We start from the raw sequence: 27850 nt of genomic DNA, 5'->3' as shown, positions 1-27850 counted from the left end.
AGGAGTTTCTAAAATAAGGGCTGGGGGAAAGCCAAGGAGCATATGGTTCAGACAGACATCCCTTAGGGGAGGATGTATTAAAGGGGATACTCTATATCCTAGTAAAGAGGAGAGGATAGACATTGGTAAGGTACAGGCAAGAACTGAAGAGAAACTGTCAAACAAACAAAAAAAAAAAGGGCCCCATTCAGTTATTTCACATGAACACAGACAACTAAATATTGACAAATATTACAAGTGCTTGTATACAAATTCATGAAATCTAAATATCAAGGGGGTGAACTTGAGAGTGCCTGTTATTAAATGAAGATATTGATGTAATAATAGACATCATAGAAACTTGGTGGAATGATGATAATCAATGGAACATAGTACTACCAGAGTACAAATATATAGGAATGACAGAGTAGGTTGCACTGGCGGGGAGTGACACTATATATATGAAAAAAGCACAGAGTCGACTATAATGAAATTTTTAGTGAAGCAGAACTACCATAGAATTTCTATGGATAGAAATTCCATGCTCGACAAATAAGAGTATAGCAGTCGGAATATACTATCAACCACCTGACCAGGATGGTGACTGACTATGACTGCTATACTCAGGGAAATTAGAGAGGCTACAAAAACTGAAACCTCAACAACAGTGGGGGATTTCAGCTATCCCTATATTAACTGGGGATGTGTCACCTCAGAAAGGAATGCAGAGATAAAATGCAGAGACAGGATGGAATGTAGACACATCATTAATTACTGCTTCTTGGAGCAGGTAGTCCTGGAACCCATGAGGGGTGAGGCAATTTTTAATTTAAGCTCTATGTAGAGCTCAGGATTTGGTCCAAAAGGTGAACATAGCTGAATTGATCAGTATGGTCAACCATAATGTAATTAAATTTAACATTCTTGTAGGGAGGAAAATACCAAAGAAACCCACCAAAGTAATTTCCAAAAGGGGAACTACACAATAATGAGGAAGCTAATTAAATGGCAATTAGAAAGAACAGTCACAAGAGTGAAATGCCTGCAAGCTGCACAGAAGCTATTTAAAAACACTGTAAATCAGGTTCAAACTAAATGTACATCTCTCCACAAAAAAACAAAAAAAAACAAAACCCAAACATTAAGGACCAAAAAGGCCACCATGGCTAACAGAGTAAAAGAAGTGGTTAGAGGCAAAAAATATCCTTTAAAAATCAGAAGTCAAACTCCACTGAGGAAAACAGAAATGAATAAATTCTGACAAGTCAAGTATAATTAGGCAGGCCAAAAAAGAATTTGAAGATCAACTAGCAAAATACAAAAACTAACAGCAAAAATTTTTTGTAACTACTTCAGAAGCAAGAAATCTACCAAATAATCAGTGGGGCCACTGGATGATCAATGTACTAAAGGAGCACTCAAGGAAGACAAGCTCATTGCGGAGAAGCTAAATGAATTCTTTGCACCAGTCTTCACTGAAGAGGATGTGATGGAGATTCCCACACCTGAGCCATTCTTTTTAAGGTGACAAATTGTCCTAGATTGAGGTGTCAACTGAGTGAGTTTTGGAACAAATTGATAAATTAAACAGTAATAAATCACCGGGATCAGATGGTATTCATCCAAGAGTTCTGAAGGAACTCTCATGAAATTGCAGAACTGTGATATGTAACCTATCATTTAAATAAGCCTCTGTACCAGATCACTGGAGGATAGATAATGTAAAGCTGATTTTTAAAAAAGGCTACAGAGGCTATCCTGACAAGTACAAGCCAGTAAGCCTAACTTCAGTGCAAACTGGTTGAAACTATAGCAAAAAACAAAATCATCAGACATAGGATGAACACAATGTGCTGGGGAAGAGTCAACACAGCTTTCGTAAAGGGAAATCATGCCTCACTAATCTATGATAGAGGTCTATAAAATCATCAATGGTGTGGAGAAAGTGAAGAAGTGTTATTTCCCCTTCATACAACACAAAAACCAGAGGCACCTAATGAAATTAGTAGGCAGCAGCACCAGGTTCAAAACAAACATGAAGTATTTCTTCACACAACATAGTCAACCTGTTGAACGTTTTGCCAACAGATGTTGTGAAGCAAAGTAGTATAACTGAATTAAAAAAGAATTAGAAACATTCACGGAGGATAGGACCATCAATGGCTATTAGCTAAGATGGTCAGAGATGCAACCCCGTGGTCCGGATGTTCCTAAACCTCAACTGCCAGAAGCTGAGAGTGGATGACAGGGGATGGATCACTCAATTGTCTTGTTCCTCAGAAGCGTGAGGCAACAGCCACTGTTGGAAGACAGGATACTAGGCTAGAGACCATTGGTCTGACCCAATATGGCTGTTCTTATGTAGGAAAACAGAAACTTGCGAGTGTTAAAATGTCTGAGGCTCTGGCTTCTTCCTTCACATGGATTAGATACTTCGAAATCCTGAAAAGTTTCTTAAATGATTTTTTTGAAATCAGAACTTCACACAAACACACTCCGTTTACAGTATGAAATCAGCTACATTGGCTGTCATCCGCTGGAATAGTAAAAGCGTTTGAATTTTGCAGTAGAGACTGAACCATTTTTAACCATTCCTAGAATCACACTGATGCCTTAGATCTTACACTTGGGGTTTCAGAAATAACCATAACCACATGAACAGATAAATCTTTGTATTTTTTGCACAACCGTGTTAACTAGTCAGTCATTTTAGTTGGATTAGTTTCACACCAGTGTGATCAGTTAAACTGCAGTTTAGGCACACATCTCTTGCACACCAGGCTAGAACAGAGTTCAAGATTTATTTAAGCATTATTCCAGCAAAAACTAATTCTAGGACTCTATGCATTAGCAATTAAAAACAGAGTTGGGGGCCTGACCTCATTGCAATCTAGTCCTAAAACTGTAGTGTATTAAGATCTTTCCATACCATACTAAAATTTTGATCTTCAGAAGGGAATAGCTATAATTGTTGAAAATTTAGTGGAGTTAAGGGTATACATCCTGAGAGACTGACATAGGGTCTGGACACTGGCTATAGAACCTACTTTTTGTTTTCTTTGTGGTAAGCATATTCTCATCTAAAAGCTTGTTTTTAACATGATTTATAAGGGTTATGTAGCCAAAGTGAATGATGTGTTCAAAAGAACACAATTTTAAGTAAACAGGTGAACATCCTATCAACATGTTGAAAATGGAATAAAACAATAAAAACCCCACCAGCATCTCAGTTGATAAAGCAACAGAAGGCTGTTCTTTGAAGGCAGTCTACAGGATAAAAGAATTCTGAGCCTCACTGTACAGCAGGAGAAGCTCCAGTATAAGCCAATGTGCCTTCCCGGAGTCTACAGTTCATAGACAACATATATTCAGTTTTGCATTTCAACAGGCCAGGTAGGTGCCCATTTCAGATGACTTGCTCTTGACCAACTCAGCATTGCAGTGTAACTGGACTCAAATGTTTAAATAATGACAGGGGAAGTACTTTAAGATTTAAATATCTTGCTTTCTTTCTTTCTAGAGGTCACTGCTGGATGAAGGAGAAAGTAGAAGTGTGTGGATGCTGGAGTAAGGCATGGTAATCTGCTCTACCTGTGTTAATGGGATTTTACATTCCCATATGGCAAAATTCACATCCAGAGATTGTCACTGCAACTGACTGGACCACTAAATGAATAAAAATGAATAAGAGAGCAGGTAGTTTACACTTACCTTATTAAACAATCAATTTGTAAGCATTTAGAGGATAATAGGGTGGTAAGTAATAGTCAACATGGATTGGTTAAGAACAAGTCATGACAAACAATCTAATTTCCTTCTTTGATAGTATTACTGGTCTCGTGGGGGGAGGGGAAGGGGAGGACAGAAACCAGTAGACATGATCTTGATTTTAGCAAGGCTGGAGTCCCACATGAGATTTTCAGAAGCAAACGAGGGAAATGTGTTCTAGATGAAATTACTGAAGGTGGGCACACAAGTGGTTGAAAAAACACTTAAAAAATAATTACCAAATGGTTTACTGTCAAACTGGGGGGATCCCGCAGATGTTTGTCCTAACTCCAGTACTATTTAACATTTTAATTAATGACTTGGATAATGAAGTGGAGAGTATACTTATAAAATTTGCAGATGTCATCAAGCTAGAAGGGGGTGTTACCACCTTGGAGGACAAAATTAGAATTCAAAAGGACCTGACAAATTGGAGAAATGGTCTGAAATCAACAAGATGAAATTCAATAAAGAAAGTGCAAAGTACTTCATTTACAAAGGAAATATAAAATGCACAAACACAAAAGGGGAATAATTGGCTAGGCTGTAGTACTTGCAGAAAAGGATCTGGAGGTTATAGTGGATCACAGATTGAATATGAGCAAATGCTGTGATGCAGTTACAAAAAAGGCTAGTATTCTGGAGTGTATCAACAGGAGTGTCATATGTAAGACATGGAAGGTAATGGTCCTGCTCTAGCTGGCAGTAGTGAGTCCTCTGCTGGAGTACTGTATCCAGTTTTGGATGCCACACTTTAGGAAAGAAGTGGACAAACTGGAGTGAATCCACAGGAGAGCAACAAAAAGTGATAAAAGGTTTAGAAAACCTGATCCATAAGAAAAGCCTAAAACAACTTGACCTGCTTAGTCTTGAGAAAAGAAGACTGGGGGTGGGGGGAGGGGAAGGAGGAGAGAGAGAAGACGACGACCTGATAACAGTCTTCAAATACATAAAGGGGTGGTATAAAGGCGATGATGATCAATTGTTCTCCTTGTCCAATGAAGGTAGAAGGGAGAAGTAATAGGCTTAGGCAATTTCGCCGCCGCCAGATCGATCTTTCTGGATTGATTGAGCGGTCAGTGTAGACCCGCTCAATCGATCAGGAAGTCGATGCTGATAAACCACCTCTTCAAGTAGCATAGCGCTGCGTCGATGGGAATGCTGTTTCCGTTGGCACAGCACAGTGTAGACAGCACACAGAAGGGAAGCACAGCAGTCGACGTGAGTTACACAAGCTACTCTGCGTAGTTTGCATAACTTCCGTCGACTGCCGCCGAATCTCCAGGTAAGTGTAGACCAGGGCTTAGTCCGCAACAAGGGAGATTTAAATCAGGTATTAGGAAAAGCTTTCTAACTACAAGAATAGTTCAGTATTGGAACAGATTGCCAAGGGAGGTTGTGGAATCCCTATCATTGGAGGTTTTTAAGAACAAGTTAGATAAAACACCTGTTAGGGATAGTCTAGATATATTTGATCCTGCCTCAGTGTGGGGGGAATGGATTAGATGACCACGAGGTCTCTTCCAGCTCTACATCTCTAGGGTTCTGTGATCTTGGTACTATTTCAAACAGGCTGCAGATTAACAAACATGCATGGAATGGTTTATATTGTCACGAATCTTTATATAATAAGAGCCGACTATTTAAAGCATAACAATCTTCAATTCTGAACACTATAAAATCCACAGGAAGGCTCCAATTCTATGATCCTACCAGTGGTTCCCAGGAAAGCAAAGAATTACTGTCTCTGGTAAATCACTAAATCTAGTTCTCATTATAACCCTGCAAATAAGATGGTCAAACTACTATCAGAGGAAATTGTGTCCTTGTTAAATGGATTTTTAATCAAAATCATGCATCACGCTGCATAAAGAATACACTTTTCTGTAGCTCCTAGGTTTATGATCTTGTATACCAAAACTTCACTGTATTATTTTTCAAGATTACAGGTTAAGGCAATATTGATAGCTTTATGAATTGAGACACTGCAGGTCAATCCATGAACATATGTAATATTTAAATAACTTGTAATGGTACTTACAAACAACGAGAATATTAAGTAAGAAGGGAAGAAAATAACCAAGGGGCACAGGAAGTAATGAACTGAGAAAATGGATGTACTAGGTTCTGGAAAAGAATGGAGATTCAGGCAGGAAGGAGCTAGGGAGTAAGGTGGAGAATGACAAGGGCTAGGGAGAAAAAGGAAAACAGGTGAGTGGGGCAATGTGAATAGGTTATGTGAAGCTGTACTACAAAAAAATTTGAGATGCTCTGACATAAGCAGTGTCAAAAGACTAAAAAGTTATGGATCTTGAAGACTGTCAGAATTACTACCTTCTGATTGTCTATTAGATTAAAAAGTTAAATACAACCATACCTACAAATGGCCCACCAGGTTTTATGACCTTTGTACTGCGGTTGCGAGATTCCTCTTCTGCCTGAGTCATGCGTTCTCTTGTCATCTGATAAGAGTCATTTGTTGCACATACTGTAATTTTATCCTGTATAAATCCCAGGCAATTGAGCTGCGAGGCTCCAGAACTATGAAAATATTGAAAGAAAATACAGTTTCAAGAGAATAAGTATTCTGCATTTATTCTGAATTTAAATTTATCAATACAGAATAAAAATTAGGAGCATTTATGGCAAATCTTAATGTGCAAAAAGGATGCATTTTTCAATCCCTCTAGGCTATAACACAGCTAGCTAACTTCTAACGTGGCTCCAAATGTGTTTTATGGCATCTCTATACACACACGTTATACTACTAACTATACTGGTATAAGTAATAGTACGTGTCCCCCCCCCAGTGTGAACAAAGTGATGATGGTATTAGGCAACCTTATGCTGGTTGTAACAGTGTGACTATTTCAATAAAAAAGTAACCTCTCTAACCAAAATAGTTATACTGTACCAAAACTGTACATAAAATATGCATTAGCTGGTTTCTTAATAAGCATTAAAAGACTTCAAATTGTGTTAAACTCACTCAACTGAGTTAACAAGTGAAAAACCGACATTTTTTGTGTATCAAAACAGGGTCTTAGTCAGTTCTAATTAACTGTGTCTAACTTAAAGGAAAAACATCAACCTAATGCTCAGTGTCAATTTTACCATTACTTGTAGCCTAAAATTTCTCTAATCCTTCAGTTATTAAAAAATTCTATTTCTCAACTTGCTTACTTTGTGCATTTAACAGCACACCGAAGAGTCTACTGTCATAGTTTCTACATTCGTTTTTGTCGGTCTTACATGTAACAACAGGGACCAACATTTTAAAAACAGTAAAGTGTGATAGCAAAACCTATAAACTCAAGGGCAGGTGTAGGACATGTAATTTGTGCATTAAAAACTGACTAGATGTTAAGTTCAGTGTCCCTTCAAGTACTATGGTGCTCCAAGAACAATGAAACCTGCATACATGGATTAAAAATGTGCTACACCTGTAACTGTTTATGAAGACAGTTGTTGCTTAAAAAGAGTTCTTATATAAAAGTCCCTGTTCCATACTGACAGGGAAGACTATTCAAATTCTAACAATGACCATGTTTTAAACACTTGGTGACAAATACAGCATAAATGCCTAGTTAAAACCATGCTCGTCTGAGCAGCTCCGATCCCACAAAGGACAGTGCCTCTAGCTGACCTTCAGCATTTTTTAAAGCAATCCCATAATTCTCTGATGGATGTTCCAAATAGAATGGGTAAAGAACATTCAGCACATCATTTCTCCTTAACTTACCATTTTATTTTTAGCTCCCATGAAGTCATGCCAGATAGATCAAGCTCAGCTTTAACATCCCAAAATACATCATTTAAGATTTCACAGCTACTACGGTGCCACGCTGGAGCAGGGTGCCATTTCTACTATGGCTCAAATTAAATTGTATGTTATAATACTGTATAACTTCCATGTTCTTTAGTGTGTTACATCTCAAAGAATGCACAAGGATATTAAAAAACCCAAGGCAGTACTCCTTTAATTCCATCACCCCCAGGCAAATTGCACCCCTTCCCCTGACTCCTTGAATACTGTTTCCAGCATTCAATTGGGCTCCATTTTGGCTTTTTAAAAAGAAAGATTCAGTTTATCTTTCAACATTTTTACACCAAAATTTTCAAGTTAATGAATTTGAGACTCATGATAAACATTTTAGTTATCTCTTAGACAAAAATAAGTAGGACATGCTATCGCTTACAAAATGGCCACTAACGGCTAATAATTTTGGGTGGTCTAAGGATAGGGGAGTGGGAGAGAAAAGGAAAGGAGGCCAGGGACCAGAGAAGAAAAGGGATTGCCGGGGAATTCTGCAGCCTGGGTTGACCAGTTGGCAACTCCAAACCACTGTAATTTAAAAGTTTAAGCTTCTCAACTCTAGTGATGAAACATCAGAACAATTTTTTTTTAAAGTACTGATCGCATTTTCTGTCCTACGAAAGATTCATACGATCTTCTCAAAACTGAACAAATTAAACACTGTGTCAAATTCCAACATGAAGTTTCTGCACACATGCTCTAAAACCAAAAAGAACTAGTGTGTTGACTGTGGTAGTTTCTCCACACAGGTTTAAGAATTTTAGACTTTTCGCTTTGTCTAGATTGAGAGCACAACTGTATCATCTAAACCCCGGTACATGCATGGCTGTTTACTTGCAGAGTTTTAGCACAATTTCTCTGATCAGTATGCATAGCTGTTTGTCTGCAATTCATGTTCTAACATTATAAATTACACAGAGAGTTGGTCAAGAGGACAGGATTCAATTTACAGTACCAGACACACCATTTTCCTGGATCCACTTATAAGTTTCTACTCCAGCATGGTATAGCAGTCTTGCCTGCATAGGTGCAAGTGAACAGTATTAGCCTTGTTGCAAATCCACTGTACAGTGTCAAGGAATTGCTGTGCTGTAACCAGGTCCTGGAACAAGGTAGTTGTGCAACTGTGGATGATATTTTTGACTAGTGCAGTAGTTCTTAAAATAAAATCCTTATTCATCATGGTCAGAGAAATCATATTAGAATACTGCCAGGTGTAGTCATATTTAAACACAGTAGTAGCATGGATCTGAGCCTAGCATTGACAATACTGCCTACTTTTCAAGTGTGGCACTAGGGAGGTGAGAAAGTACTCAGAGGTTAGCTTTTGGAAAGCAAAACAAAAATAGTGATATGTAAAAGCAAGTATTTATACTTTATAAGAGGCGATACTATTTTAATTGGGGATTATGTTTTACTGTAGTTTGAAAAAAAGTTTTACAACCTTTCACTGTTTCTGTTCTAGACCACACTACCACCCAAGTATTTTCTTTCAGGACAAATTTAAGTATTGCTTACCTTGAGACAGTTTGCTGGACACAGTCAAAGCTTCCCTGAGGATTATCTTTGCCAACATTTGACAAGTAGAAGTTAAAGTTATGCACTTCATTAGGGAGATCAGCTTTAGGAATTTTGACAAGCTAAAAGATAAATATAAATTGAAGTTTTACAGGTGCCAATCAATGTGATTTGTGTGTGTGTATATATATATATTATATTACTTTAAATATACTATACTATAATATAAATATATATATTACTTTAAATTCAAGTGCAGTGACACAGTATGCTTAATATTTGTGATATGCTACTCAAATTATGAAGTATATGTTAAAAAGAGTTAACTCAGACACTTCCCCACCAAAATCTAATCACGATACAAGACTATACCTGTAACTGTACAAGTTAAACTCTGATCATGTATCCAATAAACCCAACTGACTCCAAGAGGACTATTAGTGTATTGAAAGTAGAAGCTATTGTACCTTGCTTCCAGGCTTTTAACAGATAATTAACTCTAGTGGAATTTAGATAGGATTAAATTTCTAGAATAAAAATTGAAGAACAAACCAAGGATGGAAGGAGAGAAATCAAGAACATTAACTGACTGTAAAACTGTCAACAATAGTATAGCTATATGGATTTGTTTAAACTCTCCTGGATTAAAAGCCTGTCAAACAAATATTTTTATCTATTTTAAATCAAGTTGCTTGTATAAATATAAAATAAACATAGCTTTCTGTACAAGAATTAGGAAGTCAGATGACAAAACTTGCTTTCCTTGTTCAATACACTCATCCTATAATTCGTGCACAGTACAGAACATTCTGTATTCTGGAGATTTTAAAAGTATCAGTTTCACATGATCAACAGAATAGCAAAGTCACGTGATGCGTGCTCCAACATGCTGTTCTACAAAAGCAAAAATAAGCACACACGTTTTTGTGTACTATATTTTGTAAGTTAAACTTATTTTTAGACAAACTCAAATTCTTGTGGAATCTATTTGAAGTTTGAACACATTAAATAACCCATTTTGAAGGAAAATATTTGTTTACTTACAAGCAACATTCATAATGCCCTTTTTGGAATCCTCCTCATACACATCTTTTATTTTGCTTATAAAATTGGTCAACGGTCATGCTTAGTGTTAACCTGCACAACTAACAGAACACATGTTTTTCTTCCTTGAAATGAAAGCCTAGGAAAAAAGTCTCTGCCATTTATGTTTTGATAACCAGTGTTACACAGAACATATCAGCAGCTTGGGACAACTGCTGGCCTGCAGAGAGAAAGATAGGGACTATACCTGTACACTATTCAGCTATTTAAACTCAAAACATGAATGTACTTTTCCTATTCAATAAAGCACTGTATACTATAGAGAAAGATTTAAGCAAAGTATTTTAATTAGCAGATCTGAATCTTGGATTATTATGTATCTGAATTTGTTATAACAGTTTACTTTCCTAATTGGAAGATTTATAATAAAATAGCTATAAAAAGACCTATTGTAGAAGCCATTGTTGATCCTGAATCACAGATTTATCTTAAGAATCTACCAAACTGTTAGAGGAACACTAAAAATATTACGATAATTTTTTTCAGCCTACTCTTGTTCACTACCAGATTACTATAAATGAAAGAAAAAATATTTCCCCCAAGTTTACTGTGAACATTGGACAGCACTGTAGAGAGTCAGTTCCATGATTTCCCATTTGTGTGGTCTTTCACGTTTTAAAGATTGGTTGTAAACCCACAAGAATCGGCAGAGAGTTCAGATGTAGACTTAGTATCTGAAAAACAAGTAAAACTAATTTCCATATTTGTGTCCCTTGCATGACTGACATTTCTGTATGAAGTTTTCTGAGATTTTGATCCACTAAAAAGAGTAAGCTTTTTTCCCTAGCTCCACTTTTGAGAAAGCCAAAACAGACTACAAACATTCCATTGACGATGTCTTCCTTCCATTTAAAATTATACTTCAAGAGTATTTCCCCCAAAACAATTAAATGGATTGAAGCGGATGACTGCAGCCATGTATGCTTGGAGTTTACTTTGAAAGTGTACACAACTTAATGTATTAATTGACCGTCTTAAAAAAATGCATTGTGGAGGCACATGACATATTACAAGTATTTACATAATTAACGTTACAAAATAGTTACTGTAGATAGTACAGAAGACAATACCAGAATGACACATCTATCCATTTCTTCTATTACAGGTTGAAGGCTGATGCATTTGCTGGAAAGGACAATTATGAAGGAGATGTTCATTAGGATGCTTCTCTTATCGTACTAGCATTACTGCAGTCTCATCCACATTAAGAGTCAGCCAGCTGCTCTTCTTGAAGGTGGTATTTTCAGATGTAGAGACTACACAGAATCGGGTATCATCCATGTTGTTCACAATTCAGTCCATATTGTCTCACTAGCTCTCACAATGGCCTCATGTAGCCATTGAAAAAGCTGGGAGAGAGAATAGAACTACATGGGACACCATAAGGCAGAGCAGTTGCCTAGGACAACCCTTTCGGTTAGCTCAGGTCTCTCTGGGAGCAACGTTAGGGCTTCTTCATTCAGCCTTGCCGCCTCTAACTTCTGGGAAAGAAGAGTTTGATGGCCCACAACATCTAATGCTGGTGAGAGGTCCACCAGAATTAGTGGTGAATGAAGTACATCCATCAGTAAACAGAAAATGGTCATCCAAGAGGGCAATCAATGCTGTTTCAGTCCCACATCCAGGCCTGAAGTCAGACTGGAAGGGATCCAGGATGTTGGCAGTAGAAATGGAGATTATTTTCAGCTGGTGTTACCTTGCCTCAAAATAGAATATTGAAAACTGGATGATAGTTTGGGAGGTCATGGGCATCCAGCAAGTTATTATTTAGGACTGGACAAGCAGACTGTTGCATATTTTAGGGTAAGAGGTAGAATTCCTTTTTCAAAGGAGGTATTATTGACAATGTCGGTTAGCCTTGGTCTTAAATGTCCCCCACTCTTTCACCAGCCAGGAAGGGCAAGGATCAGCATTGAAGGTATCTGTCTTGAGTGCTCTTCGTTCTTCTATCACTTCTTGTGTGAACGGTTTGAATTTTGGGAAAGGGATGCTGGTGGGGTTGTTTCTCCTTTTGTTTTCTGCTTCGTTTCTTTTTCCGGAGATTAGCGAAGTGCTCACATGTGCAACTGATTTAATCTAATGAGGGGAAAATTTCTCACAATTAAAGACACTAGGATTGGGGTTGAGTGGAAATATTCAGGGTTTATCATCCAGAAGAGCAGGAGGAGGGAAATATTTGTTGCTCTTATGGTTGAGGGTTAATTTATCAGCTTCCAATGCAGCAAGTGGTGCAAATTTGGAGGAATTCTGTGTGTATGAGCCTGTCAGACTGCCTTTTACTCCAGTGCTGCATAAGCTTTTTTCCTTGCTCCCTTTTCTTACAGGTTGCCAGAGAACCAATGGGGCCTGTACAGCAATGACGTACTTTCACACAAAAGCATTTACTGCAGTCATCAGCAAGTGATTGCATTTCTTAACTCAATTCCCCATCTTCACCCAGAGATGGGAGAAAGGAATTCTACTAAGTAGTTTGAACCAGTAGTTTAGTGGGGTTTTTGTTTTGTTTGACAATAGTTACTATTCAAGCTATTGCGTTTGAAAGAACTTTACAAGGGAAGTAAAAACCATATTTAAAAGGCCAATAAAGTCCCCCTGTGGAAGCAGTTACCATTAATGTGACTGAACTGTAGGTCAAGCAGTTATTTTCATTTTAGTGAAGTCAACACAATTTAAATTCAAGTTCAACTTCTCTGCATTAAAAGGGGGTCTATACTAACTACTACTCCATGTCCAAAACTAGAGTTTTATTAGTAGAAGAATTCCTAAACAAGTTTATCAACTGAGACCTTAAGACCCACTCAAACTTTCTCCTCCCTATATTTTTGTCTCAGCTCTGTCTGAAAGTTGGAGGAACTTGACTAACCCATGGATTATAAAATATGGAACACTTCCATGTCCACTTTCAGAAAGCAGTGATGTGGTTACTTCACAAAGTTGTGTAGTTTAAAGAGCCTTTAGACACAGAAATCTGACACTATCACTCCTTCCCACCTCAAACCCCATCCAAATTAGTGAATGTCCAAGGATCTGTCATATAATTGTACTTAAAACCTTAAAAACTTGAAAGCTATCCCAAAAGTTTCCAATAATAGGATGATCTACAGAGGTTAAATTTCTACAAGTACTTAAGTCTTAGGATCTATTTGTAGATTGTGACAGCCATATTATTATCTTGTTTACCAAACATCATTCAGATATATCCTAAATGGTTTTCTGGGATCCATCCTTTAAGAAGCTTAGACCCAGAAATCCATTTAGGGAATAGCTGGGAAACAACGGGTGTGTCTACACTGCCTTTTAAAACCTACAGCAGCGAGTCTCGGAGCCTGGGTCTACAACGGCACTAAAAATAGAAGTGTAGATATTCTGGCTTGGGCTAGAGCTTAGGCTCTGCAACCCAACTCTCTCCACAGGTTTCAAGGCCTGAGCTCCAGCCCAAAGATTAATGTCTACACAGCTATTTTTAATACCAGAGCACAAGCTTGAGCCTGTAAACACGGGCTCTGAGGTCAGGTCTACATTACAGACTTATATCAGTATAACTACATTGCTCAGGAGTATGAAAAATCCACACTGCAGAACAATGTAGTTATTCCAACCTAACCTCCTGTGCAAACAACGCTATATTGATGGGAGACCTCCCATCAACACAGCTACCACCTCTTGGAGAGGTGGATTAACTACTACACCAATGGGAGAAGCTCTCTTGTCGGCGGTGCAGCTGCCCCACTGTCCTGGTGCATATTAAGACAAGCGCTGAGACTTGCTGCCGCGGATTTTAAAATGTAGCATAGACATATCCAATGACGTGTCCGATATCTCAAGTAGGCCACATCTACATGTATGGTGCTGTATTTTATGCTGCAAAACAAATGGGAGGTTATTGCCTCAAAGAACTTACAACTCAGTTTAGACAAGTTAAAAATGAACATGGGGGAAGGGAGAAATTTGATGGTTAAAAGTTGTAGTGTAGTCAGGACTTTACTAAGTCTGTAACCAGTTGGTGACACAGATGGTTGTGTCCATATTCAACATGGTTACTAACTGCTTTAATCCTTCCCCACATCCAGGTTAGTATGCAACTGTCTTTTTGTAACCATACATGGCAAAGGAGTGCCAGACGACAGGACCCATATGCCTAGAAGACCTCTTGGATTGGACCCCTTCTTTTCAGCTCTGTGCATGCTCGGATGTCCTATAGTTAGGGTCCTAACAAATTCACAGCTGTGAAAAACCTGTCACAGACTGTGAAATCTGATCTCCCCTGTGATATCTGGCTATTATAGGGGAGGTTGATCTGATCTCCCCATGCTGCTGGGTGCAGGGTTCCTACCTTGCACTGGGCTCCAGCTGCTTGTCCCAGCCCGGCTGGGGAGGAACAGGACTTCCTCTTTCCCTACAGGGGCCGCTCCTGGGGCCAAGTTAGATCCACCTCTGGGAACCTCTCCAAGCTGCAGGAAGAGCTGCAGCTGTTGGCTGGAAGCCCAGCTCCGAAGGCAGAACAGAAGTGAGGGTGGCACACCAGAGCAGAGCTCTGAAGGCAGTACAGGCATGGAACTTCCTGCAGCTGGGAGGGGGTTCCCAGCGGTGGGTCTAACTCAGCCATAGGAATGGCCACTGCAAGGGAAGAGGAAGTCCTGTCCCACCCCAGCCCTACCGGGACTAGCCGCTGGAGCCAGTGCACAGTAGAAGCCCCCAAGTGGGACACCTCCAGCTCTGCCCATCCTGGGCTCTGGCCCAGCGCTTGGGGCTTAAAGGGGCTTTGGGCTGGCTGTGTGTGTGGGAGGTGTATGAACCACAGTGCCCCCCAGACCATGGAACCCTCGGCAGCCCTCCCCCGCCCAAAAAATGATATTAAAAAAATGATATCATTATATCCTGCAACCCGCACTTCTGCACTGCTTCTGGTGGTGGTGCTGGCTTCATAGTTGGGCATTGCCCAGCTTTGAAGGCAGTGCTTCTGCCAGCAGAAGCACAAATGTAAGGGTGGCAATCCCACAACCCCCTTACAACAGCTTTGCAACCTCCCACAGCTCCCTTTTGAGTCGTGATCCCCACGGTTACACCACCATGAAATTTCAGATGTAAACACCTGAAACCGTGAAATTGACTATTTTAAAAATCCTATTACTGTGAAATTGACCAAAATAGGGTGTGAATTTGTTAGGCCCCTACCTACAGTGCTTTACTCCATGCACTGCCAAGTCTGGCCTGTGTGCATGTCCTTTGTGTACTATCCCTTGCTGAGACACTACAGAATAGCTACCCAGATTTTTCCAAATAGCACTGAAACAATTACGCAACATGCAAATGTGGTTGGGACACGGTTATGTTGTGGGAACACAACTTGACTGTTTTTGTTGTAATCAGATCAGATTAAAATGGCATGAAATAGCTACAAAAAGTATACTGTACTTGTATAGATATTTCATGATATATCAGGTCCTATCTTTCCGGAAGAGGGAGTAGCCAAAACCTTGTCTCTATCTGTAATCACTGAACAACTGGGATTTAAAGTAAATGTTGTTCTCCATAATCCTAAAATATTTTACATATGATTTATAGTCTAGAGGTTTAAACTGATTGCCACTTGTAAACTGCAGTTAGAAGTTTAAAAAAATAATCTTAGAGGTTTTTAAGAATACCCACTCATCTTTACAACCCACAGATTCCCATTGTGCAATAAATCTACTCAGTTTCCCAATAGGCAGAGCACAGAATGTGCAAATCAGCAGAAGAAAATCCATGTAGTGCCTGACAATCAAATTGTTACATATTGCCTGTACAAAGAAACACTCCAGAGAAATGGGTGCATGTTTCAGTGGTTATGGATGAAATCCGTAGGCAAAATATAAATTTCCAAGGTCCTGCCAGTTTCTGAAATGTCACTCTCTGGCTCCCTCTACTCCACCTTTAAACAGGCTGTTGACTTCCATTTCTCTAAGAAGCATTCCCAGCTGCCTCTCTTTTGCCATGCCTCCAGGCTCTTTAGAGAATAACACCTTACCTTCCTCACTTCCAATTCCCTTCTTACTCTCCTATCTGGGATCTTTTATCCCAAAACGTTATATTTCGCTTTTTACAACTTCTAAAATCTTCTCTTCATACGTTCCCACAGCTAAAACTCTGCACTCCTTTAGTCTCTCTCCTTTCTGGTCTCAACTTTCATTTCTGATTTAGTCAAGATACTACAACTGAATTTTTTTTTTTTTGCCAGCCATTCTGATAGTCTCACTATCCCTTGTTGAGTCCCATTGGCTTCCTACTTTAATCTATACAGAATTCTGCTATCTTTTCTTTTTCCCCACTCCAGCACACTGTACTCTGTCAACTCCACTAGACCTACCCAAAATTGCTGTCTTCCTCCCATTTTGATTTCATGGCTTTATGCTGTACCTTCAGGAGCAGCTTAACTCCTCCAATAAAACAAGTGCCCACTTCTCTTTCAAGACGCTCACTTTCAAACTAAGCTTTTATCTAGGTTAGGATTTAAAGTAGCAGAGTTGGAACATGTTTGCTACTGTATGCTAAAAGTCTAGTATGGACCACACAGTGTCTACTTTAACATTAGCTAAAATGGCTGAGTTAAAGCCTGGGCTCTCAAAAATTAGATTGCTAATCTGTAATATGGGTTCTTTTGCAGCTTTGTATGATTTGTTAGTTGTCTGCTCTGATTTTATAAGGAGATGAATTTAAAGTCAGAATGGTATGTAAATGTCAAATCATTGTGATCCTCACAAACTTTACTTATACTCATTTTTTGTATTAGTCCTGCTTTCTTTACAATAAAATTAAATAATCATCAGAGAACTTCAATGCACAAGTCAAGGACTTCTGGGGTAATCAGAATGAAAGTGCAATGTTTCAACTCAAGATAAACTTTTGGACATTTATAATGTTTGTTTTTCCTATTTGATGTATACTTAGCAGAAGGTCAGAGAGCCATACTTTAAATATTCTTCAGTCAACACTTGTGTTAGCAGGAACAGCTTGCATTTTCCATTCCTAGTTATCAGGAAGCAATATTTTTTTTGGTTTTAAGTTCTATTGAAAAGCTGCTGTATGTACCCAACTCTGATTAATCTTTTTTACAATAAAATGCATCCATGTAGATACCTGGTATGCAATGTATTTAAAAACAATGTTAGTCATATTCCCCCCTTATCTTTCATTGCCACATATTTCCAAAACAGCAAATACTGTATATCCATATGCCATAAAGCACAGATCGAAGGTGGTACAATAATCAAAATCCATTCTATTTACTTCCTTCTGAAAACTATGAAGTCCTTGCCTCAATTAAATATCCTTGCCTAATACGTCGTTTGGCCTACTTTGTCCTTACTAGCTCCCAGACAAAAAAAGGCAATGAAAGTTTAGAAAGCTCTGCAAAGTCTATGGATGTATCTTCTACACAGTCACCTAGGTCTTGTCTAGGTGTAGATTTGGCCGTAGTGAAATTAACTGTCTATGCCTTTACTCCATATCTTCAACAGGTAGGTCTCTTCAGGGGAGAGTTATTCAAGCTGCCATTTTTCCAGCAAATAGGTACTAGTGTGGGATACCAGAGCCTTTATGTTTTCTCCTGCATCATTTCCTTTCATCCACAAACTTTTAAGTGGGGTATATCTTCCTTCCCATTTTTCCCCATAAACATTTATTCCAACGCATGGAAAATTCATTCAGCTACCATAAGGTGTAGTACAATGCAATGTGCAACTGCTACTCCTCACAGAGATTGTACTTTTATCATAGCACCAGAGGAGCTCTCTCATGGCCCTTTGTTCTCCTTGTACAACCTCTAACACCTTCTTCCATTCAGCAACATTTGGAGCAGGAAATTCAGCCTTTTTGTTTCCAGCTGCTGCTGCCTCCTCCTGCAGGCAAGTAACTCAGCTTCCCCTCTACACTCAGTCCAAGCCCACTGCTGAGACCTGGTCTTGGTGCTTCTCTCAATTAGTCTCTTGTATCTACACTTTCCACTAAACTGTGCTCAACAGCACCCATTGCTGAAAGCCAGGTAGTTTTCTTAGACAAGGCATGTAAATGCAGAAACAGCTTAAGTGTGTAGTGCTGCATAGGGGTGTATGAGAAGAGGTAAAATTGGGCCTACCCCACTCTGGGACCAAGAACTGTATTAGGGAGACATCCATTTTATCCCCAGGCCCTATCCCCTCCCCCCCTAGCTATATGGTGTTTGGGAAAGACTGCAGGGAACAGCCAACCGGAGACTTAAACCAGCACAACAGCTGCAGAGGGACCTTAAATTGGGACCAATGGACAGATATTTTCTACAATTTTGATTGAACTTTTTCTGCCCTGTGCCAACTGGGTGTTTGTTTCAACCCCCTCTAACGCTGTTTTAGACTTGGTCTACACTAGCCACTTATGTTGGTATAACTATGTTGCTCAGGGGTGAGGATAATCCACACTCCTGAGCAATGCAGCTATCCCAACTTAACTCCCAGGGTAGACAACACCAGGACAAAACAAGGGCTTCTGCCATTAACATAGCTATCTCCTCTTTGGGAGGTAGATTACCTAGTTAACATCTTCACTGAAGTGCCACAGCAGCCTTAAGTGTAAACAAGCCCTCAGTCTCTTTACCCCAGCCTCACTCCACACTTATCTCAGACTTCCTTTCTTCCCTCTTCTCACCTGCTCTGTCCCCCTTGCTCCTCTCCCTTCCCTTGTCTTTGTGTTTAGCTAAATCCCTCTTAATTAACACCTAGTTAGCCAGTGGAGTAACTGTGGAAGATAAAAGAATCTTGGGTTGAATAAAGATTGTGTGTCTAAACATTCAGGGATTACTAGAATTACAGCTATTTTAGACCAAAAACTACTTGGATTAACAGAGAAAGAGGACACACAGGTGGCCAACTCCAGGGTATTAAACATTAATTAGTGCTGGATTTGGATCTTTAAAGTTCACCAGATGTGAAAATTTTGCATTTTTCTGGACGTGATGGGATCCATATAGGAAGTGAAATTAAATGGTGAACATAAAAATGGAGAAGTCCATAGTTAACTAGGCAGCAGTGGCAGGAAACTGTTTCTGGGATCTCCCACTCCTACAGCAAAAACAATTAGAGTCCTGTAGCACCTTAAAGATTAACAAATTTCTGCAGGCATGAGCTTTCGTGGGCTGCAACCCACTTCGTCAAATGCATGAAACTACTCCTACAGTTTGCAATTTAGGCAAGGGGGAGGAGAAAGGAAGACAAGATGCACAGTGAGTTTGTATGGAGATTCACCAAACCAATTACATTAATCCCCTAACTATTTACTCTCACTTGTTGGAGATGTTGATTTGGAGGAGTTCCTTGGTTTAAAGAGGCAAGTCCATTTTCTCTGCATGATTTAAGCTCTTTTAGAAATAGAGACGGATGGGAGGGTGGCACACCAGGGTGGAATGCAAGGAAACCCTGGTGTACACAATAAGTTGATCCTTCAGAAACTACAAAATGTGTGATCCCTTCGTATAGGAGTGTTTATAAATGCAGACAAGATTGGAGGGTATAATGGATAATGAGCAGACCCTCCTTTTAGTCATCTTACTGCACAATACCATAACAAGGAGACTATTGCCAAAATGTTAGGAGCACTTACTATCAAAGGAGATCAAAAGAAGCATAACTTCTTACAAGTCTAGATCACCAATGGCATAAGAGATACATGTGGGATTACAGATATTTCTTAGTAAAACTTTTTAATCTGAACCATCAAGGTGTGCACACAACTAGTCTTTGTAACCTGGCATAGTAACCCTCAACTTCTCTCCACATTTTCTTTGTTCCGTTTGTGCTTTGTGGCTGCCTGCTCTGGACATGAGAATTGCTATACTAGATCAGACCAGCGGTCCATCTAATCCAGTATTCTATTGGACAATGGCCATTACCAGTTCCCCCAGAGGAAGATGCAAGAAACTATGCACCAGGCAACTCTGAAAACAACCTGCCTCCAAGAAAAGTTCTCTCCTAATTTCTACGAGTAAGGAGTTGGTTATACCTTGATGCATGAGCATTTATATTCCTGACAAAACTCTTGATTATACATGGTAACATTTACCATAGCAACTCTAGAAATCCCTATCCATATACTGATCAATGCTTCTTCAAATCTTTCTAAACTTTCAGCTTCAAAGAGATCTTATGGCAATCACATTTACAGGCTAATTTTGTGTTGTGTGTGAAAAAGGATTTCCTATTATCAGCTCTGAATTTGCCATCTTTCATTATTTCAATTGTTGTCTTGTATTGAGAGTGAATAGAAGTTCCTGTACTTTCTCCAATTACTGTGGGTGCTAGACTCCTTCCAAACAATCAAGTTCTGCTCTTGAGCCAACATTTTGGTGGGGGCTATGGTTGCACAAAGGAGACCCCCTCAGGTTCTAGCATTAGAGCACCCCTTTGTAGTACGGGAAGAAAGCAGTTGATATAATAGGTGGGTATTACTCTTTTTGGTTCATAGATTAAGCCCTGAAGGGACCATTGTGACTAATACATAGGACTTCTCTAATGAACTCCTATCTGAAGTAGGGCATATCATTTCTAACACTCATCTTGGTTTAAAACTTGCCAGTAATGGGAAACACACCACAGTACTTGATATATTGTTCCAATAGTTAATCACCCTCACTGTTAAAAATCTGTACCTCATTTCTAGTCCAAATTTGCCTACTTTTACCATCCAGCCATTACATCTGATTAAAACCTTTGTCTACCAGACAAAGATTATGTAATGACTGTCATGTTCCAGATTGCTACTAAATTTGTGTGGATATAAAGTATGCTATATTTTGCATGTATGAAAAGTTAGCTAGTTATTTTGCGGCCTTCTACTAGCAAAATATTAGTATGGCAGCCATGATATGTTACTTCAAAAGTAAACGGTTTTCTAAATGACTACCTTTATAATATCCCACTTATTACTATTACAAGTACTTAAAAGGCACTCGTCGTCACGGCATCTAGGTGACTGTATGAACTTCATAATCAAAGAAATGTATAAGCTTTCGAGCAAGCTGAAAGGTTCCCTTCACTGACCAGAATGTGAACAACTCAACTTTTAAATTTAACCGGAAATAATATGAGGAAAATAATCAGTTAAAATTGATTTCTCCCCTGTTTTGATTTATTTTCCTTCCCATTACTTCACTATAATGGCTGACTACCCTAATACAAGGCAAATTGAGATTCTAAAACAGCCCAATGAAGTAGCCTTTATTGTTGATTGTTTGGAAACCAGAAACACTGATCAAAGTTCTCAAATCCATCTTTGGGACACTGGGCACAGAAACCGAGTTTTCCTGGAAATTGGTTTGATACCAAGTAACCTGCCTTGGCATCTAACTGGAATGTGCTTATTTAAGAGTTGTCCTCTTCTTGCCTTACCTTCCCATCCCCAATGCTCAGCCCTTCATTTCTCACATCCACTGCAGCTTTACAACACCTAGAGTCAGTGTAATCCCTCTCATCTTCCCCCAAGACCTCATAACACTTACAAAGGAGGAGTACAATATTCTTTATGTAGCCAAAAGGCAGACATATAAAGAAATTCTAGTATTCCATGATTTATTTTAAAAGGTGCCAATGCTGTATCCTGTCTCAATGGAAGTTAAGCAGCAGCTTGAATAGCATTGGAACTTTTCCTAGGAGAAGTTATAATCAACACATCAATACAATACATTTCATTTTCCTGAAAATTTAAAATAAATATACTCACACTGCTTTAGACTTCAGCAGCAAATCACTACTGAAGTCATGGGAATGTGCCACAGAAATTAGTTCTAGCGTACCTCAGAGTACATAGGGCCTTACCTATAGCAGGTAATAAAGTGTGTACTGTCTAAAGCATCTAATTTTGGGGAATTTGGGATAGATATCTATAACTAAGACAGTTTTTAGAATTTTTATGAACAGTAGTACTAAACTACTGTGTGTTTCATAAGAATCTCTCCCTGCAACACCTTTTTAATGTTTGCTACAGCAAACAGGAAACTTTCAGATCTAACTCATTAACAAAATACACATTAAGAACTTATTACAAATAGATTTATAATGATCATCTGAAGTGCCTTTTGCTTGAAAGCACCCAAGCTCTTGTGCATATTTCTCCCAAAACAAACAGTTGAGGCATTTTAGCAGCTGCATTCTTTATACAGTTTTAGATCTTAGCTTTGGCATCAACCATCTCAATGGAAACAAAACTCCAAGTATGAAATTCAGGCACGGAACAATTAAGTGACAGATGAGTCCATTTTGAACTACAGTGTTTATATTTCTTCGGAATGTTGATGTCCACATTACAGATTAGCGATATTTGGAACTTTAATAGTTTTATATTTAAAAGTGTCAGTTCACCTTTGAAGTCTAGGAACTACAAATCCATCAATGCTTTGCTCACTTAAAACCAAATTTGACACAGATAAATACTGCAGGTTACTGAACAACACGGCTAAACCCCTTCTAAAAAAAGAGGTGTGGAGGACTGGGAAGCTTTTGAACACACTCTGCTGAATGGCCACATTCTGAAATAATTACCAGAATATCCTTAAAAACAGAATTGATGCTTTATTTGTAATGCCCAAAATGTAAGTGTATTCTCTTGAATAGAAAATGCTAGCACAAATCACATTCATTTAAAAAAGGGTACGCTGAAGGACCAGAATAATTATGTAAACATTTTACCTCTTCTCTAAGTGTATTTTACTGTTCTGTTGCATATTGAAGAGAATACATTAATGGTGTCATACTAGTAGAATACTATGTGTATTTAACATGACTGGAATTTTAGTAGCATTCAGTACACAGAACTCATTTTTTTCCTCCAGTGTACTGCAAAGGTCTCTTAAGGTGAAAGGGAAGAGGCATCCAAAACACTGTCCTTGATGAATAAAATTAAAATATATATTAAGGGCTTCTGGAACATAAAACTGTTTAGGTAGTGAAGTAGGAATTGTCTCAGAAACATTTATAGATTATACATGTTAAGAACTTCACCTATATTAAAAATTCAGTATCTGACATACCGTAATAAATACCCATATTTTAAGAAGAGCTCTTTGTAAGCTTGTCTCTCTCACCAACAGAGGTTGGACCAATAAAAGCTACTATTTTACCCACCTTGTCTATCTAATATCCTGGGATCACCACAGCTACAACGTGCCATACAGATTTTAGGTATTGATATTAAATCTATCACCAGTTTAGTAACCTCAAACTTCCCCCCTGCTTCTTTGCAGCAATTAAGAACAATCTCAGCAGTGCATAAAAACAAGTAAACAGTCACATTAGCTTCTACACAAATGGAAACAGAGGATGGGAGGGGGGCTGAGGGAGTGAATAGATGATTAAGTTTAGAATTTAAACAGTAATAAGTAGCTGTCATTGTAACTATATTGGCATGAAGTCCTACAACCAGTTCAGAGCTTTTTTTGAACTACAAATTTATTAACTATTTTTCATTGTGTCTCTGTTTTATAAAGAGCTGATCTATTTCAATAGATGGTTACTGCCACCTTAAAAAAATTATCTAAAATGCTTTCAACTCATTATAGTATTCTGGAAAATCATAACCTGTACTCAAGTATGTCTCCTGCACTATGTCTCATACTGTTTCACTTAATGAACCACTTCATAAGAGAAGGATCCTTTCATAGACCCCATTTCCACTCCCATCCTCACCTCAAACCTTCACCAGTTGGCTCCAAAAAAGTTTCCTTTTACAGACTTCCAAGAACAGCTCATATATCACTGATGGCTCAGACAATAGTTTAAGAACTTCCCTGTCTACACTTCTCAAGCAGACTACATTTGTGATTTCTTCTGAACCCACTCCAATTGTATTTAAACTGCTGATTTACAATACAAGTTAAACCCTAAACACGAAGGAGAGGAGTTAAGGGGCAACACATGCCAAATATCTTGATCTATTCAAAGGAAAAGGAATTTTCACAGGTAACTGAGTCTTTTCTTAACTATTTGTGAGATGCACATTAGTCCCTCTCTGGATGGACCACAACATTGTTGTGGTGGAAAGGCTTGCATGGGATAAAGACGCTCACAGCTATACTGTCCGGAGCTTTCATACTTCTGGTAGAGTCACCCTTGACAGCAGGTCTGAGGCAAGGCTCCTGACTAAATATGGTCCAAATGCCACAAGACTCCAACAGTAGATCAGAAGTGTAAGAGGATCTTTTAGAACTCTGTGGCTGTGAAGGCAGATGAGGGCTGCAGCAGGAAGGAGGCCCCTGGTTGTCTTGAATCTCTTTGCCAATGGGTCTGGGTTTTCCTCCTGTCAAGGTTTGTGTGGTTAATGCCTGCGCACTAGTTTCCCCACATTAAAAGATTTCATATATAGGCCTCTGATGAAGGGCTCACACTGACATAAAATCCTGTGGCGACAGATGAGTGGCAGTGAAGACAGGAACAGGGATCTCTGGGAGTCTTCAGTCACAAATTTGCACGCAGGTGGAGCCGTGTGATGGTCATCTTGTGCTTGGATGGGAGAGAATGTATTTCGGCAGCAGCGGCTGAGACTGAACAGGCCTTTTTAGGATCCCCTCTGCTCACCCCAAATGGGGAGCGGGCTAGAAAAGGTGCCCTAAACATAGGTTGTGTCTCACTCCTCCGACTGGATGGCTGCATCCAGTGAGATCACTCAACTCTGCAGCCAAAATGAGAGATACAAGACAACGAATTTTGCCACTGTTGGACAGGCCATCGATCAGTAAGAACAATCACGTACCTGCAGCTTGCTCCACCACACCGCAAACACCCAAAGACTAAGTGAAAGTGGTACAACATCAAAGCACTTCAGGACCAAGCCAGTTGCGAGACTTTCCGGCAATACCTGTCTGAGAAACAGTCTAACTTGCCTGATAACATCACTGACATTCAAGAGCATTGGGATCAATTTAAAAATACAATTCACAGTGCAGGTGCTGAAATGTGCATGTGATAGGATATTCCACTCACCGGCACCAAGACTGGTTTGATTAAAACAATGAGGAAATCCTAGCGTTAATTCAACAGAAAAGAAATATATTCTGTAACTGGCAAAATGATTCCTCTAACCAATGAAAACATGCGGCCTATCACCTGCTCAAAGCCAAAGTCCAAAGGAGGTTATGTGACATCAAAAACAAGTGGTGACAAGAGAAGGCCTCTGAGATCCAGGGTTTCATAGACCAGGATGATACGAGAAGCTTCTTTCAAGCAACAAAAGCTATTTATGGGGCAAGTTCCAAAGGCCCAACCCCATTACATTCCCAGGATGGCTCAACCCTCCTTAAGGACAATGAAACCATTACACAATGCCAGAAGGAGCATTTTGAGAGCCTACTAAACCGCAAAACCATGGTCTTGGAAGACACCACCAAGTTTATTCCACAATCAGCAATGGAACACCCTGCTGATCTCCCATCTTCTGAGGAAGTCCAATGTGCCATCACCCAGCCAAAAAAAATCACAAGGCACCTGGCCCGGATGGCATCCCAGCTCAGGTTTTTAAAGCTAGGGGGACCAATGCTCCAGCACAAACCCCATCAACTCCTTGACAAAATCCGGACCTGCAAAGAAATTAGATCTGACCTTAAGAATGCTAACATTGTTACAATATCCAAGAATGAGGACAAATCTTTGTGAAAGAACAACAGAAGTGTTGCCCTCCTGTCCATTGCAGGGAAGATCCTTTCCTGGATCCCACTAAACTGCCTCCTCCCCCTTGCTGAGGAATTTCTCTCTGAATCACAGTGTGGCTTCAGGCCCTCTCGAGGTACAACTGACATGATCTTTGTGGCATGACAGATTCAGGAGAAGTGCAGAGAGCAACACCAGGAACTGTTCCTGGCATTCATCAACCTAACCAAGGCCTTTAAATTGCCATGCCCTATGGAAGGTGCTGTGTAGGCTTGGCTGCCCACAGAAATTCATTTCCATCATTAGACTACTCTATGATGGGATGATGGCCACCATTCTGTGCAATGGCTCAGATCGAACCATTCATCATTCCCACTGGTATTAAGCCATTGCTCCAACGTTTTCTTCTTTTTACTTTGCTGTGATCCTGATTTGCCTCCATGACCGCCTTCCTGACTGAATTAGAACTGAGTATCATATGGATGGCCAACTCTTCAATCTCCGACGTTTCCAAACAATATCTAAGATCACGAGAACTGGCATCATGCAGATGATTGTGTCATACTTGCACACACAAAGGCTGACCTGCAAAGCACCCTAAAGCTTTTTGCAGATACCTATCACAGCCTGGGTGTCTTTCTCAACATCGGAAAAAACCAAGATACACTCCCAGCCATCCCCTGCACAAACTACTCTTTGTACTCCACAAATCACCATCGGTAGCGAACCTTGGAAAATGTGGACCATTTCCCATACCTTGGTATCCACCTCTCCTAAACAGCCAGCATGGACACAGAAACTGAGCACTGTGTCAGCACATCCTTTGGAAGACTACTTTAAAAAGTCTTCAAAGACAGAAAGCTGCAAACAGGCACCAAGATCCTGGTCTGCAATGCAGTTCTCATCCTCACCCTCCTCTATGGGAAACCTATAGACAACATCTCAAGCGGCTGTAGTGGTTCCAGCAGCACTGCCTTAGGAGGATCCTCAGGATCAGTTGGGAAGACCGACGCAATAACATTAGCATTCTCTGCAGCCAACATCAGCAGTGTAGAAGTTCAGGTCATGAAACACCAACTGTTAGGTTACCCACTGTGTATGTAAGCTTGACACTTGCTTCCCAAAGCAAGTCCTCTTCTCTCAGTTAAGTCAGGGAAGAAGGGCTTGTGGAGGGCAACGGATGTGTTTCAAAGAGGTACTGAAAGAACACCTTAAAAAGGGTGATATCAATCCAACAAAGTGGGAGGATTTGGCACAGAACAGAACACAGTGGCACCATACCATACACCAAGCTATGGCCCATTCTGAGGAGAACAGACATGCTCATGAGACAGAGAAGTGACAAAGGAGGAAAGAAAGCACACAACACTCTAACAACTATGTGTCCTCCAAGATTATACCTGTCACTTCTGTGGGAAAATCTGTAGGGCACGAATTGGGCTCTTTAGCCACCTAAATATCCACCAATGAACCCTTTGTGCAGACATCATCCTCGTATCGAGGGATAGCCAAAGTTAGTTATTGCATACTTAATTATGAATATTTCTAGAAGAAAAAAGGCAGCTATGTAAGTAAGAGCTAAACTTTATATACTACATTATTTTTATCTGCCACGTTAAAAAGAGTAATGAAAACTCACCCCTTGAAGTCCTTGAAATTGGATTGAAGGTCGAGAAGGAATAAGATTCTATTAAAAAAAGTTAAAAAAAAAAGTGAAAAACTAATTAATCTTGTAATAAACTTCACAATTCCAACCCGGACTGGGGTTTGCCACGACAAAATTATCTGAACAGACATTTACAAAGCTGTGGTCTTTTGAGCAACACAAGACAAAGGTATGCTGAAAGCTAGTTATATAAAGGTTTTATAATCTGAAGTAATGTAAATACATTTGACCTTGAACTTCAACCCCTAAATGAAAATAAAGATGTTATCAAAATGAGAACCTGAACCTTTAGGTAAAAGAAATACTTATATATTGTACCAACTTTGTTTAGCATTCCAAACCTAGAGTATTTCTAAA

The 27850-nt window shown here is 39.4% G+C and overlaps 1 protein-coding gene across 1 annotated transcript in view; it reads right to left on the bottom strand.

Annotated features, from left to right (window-relative positions):
- Positions 1-27850, bottom strand: part of ELL2 (elongation factor for RNA polymerase II 2) — a 64653-nt gene that overhangs the window by 24978 nt on the left and 11825 nt on the right. The window contains exons 2-4 of the mRNA XM_067569234.1: positions 27467-27514; positions 9083-9204; positions 6125-6288 (exon numbers count right to left, since the gene is read on the bottom strand). Coding sequence (XP_067425335.1) covers positions 6125-6288; positions 9083-9204; positions 27467-27514 — 334 coding nt within the window. The remainder of the gene's footprint in view (positions 1-6124; positions 6289-9082; positions 9205-27466; positions 27515-27850) is intronic.

The sequence above is a fragment of the Emydura macquarii genome, unplaced genomic scaffold, assembly GCF_026122565.2.
Source record: "Emydura macquarii macquarii isolate MOO-44397 ecotype Brisbane River unplaced genomic scaffold, CSIRO-AGI_Emac_v2 contig_2897, whole genome shotgun sequence".
Taxonomy (NCBI): domain Eukaryota; kingdom Metazoa; phylum Chordata; order Testudines; family Chelidae; genus Emydura; species Emydura macquarii.
Note: the sequence above shows the minus strand (reverse complement) of the source record. Positions and strands in the feature narration are given on the sequence as shown.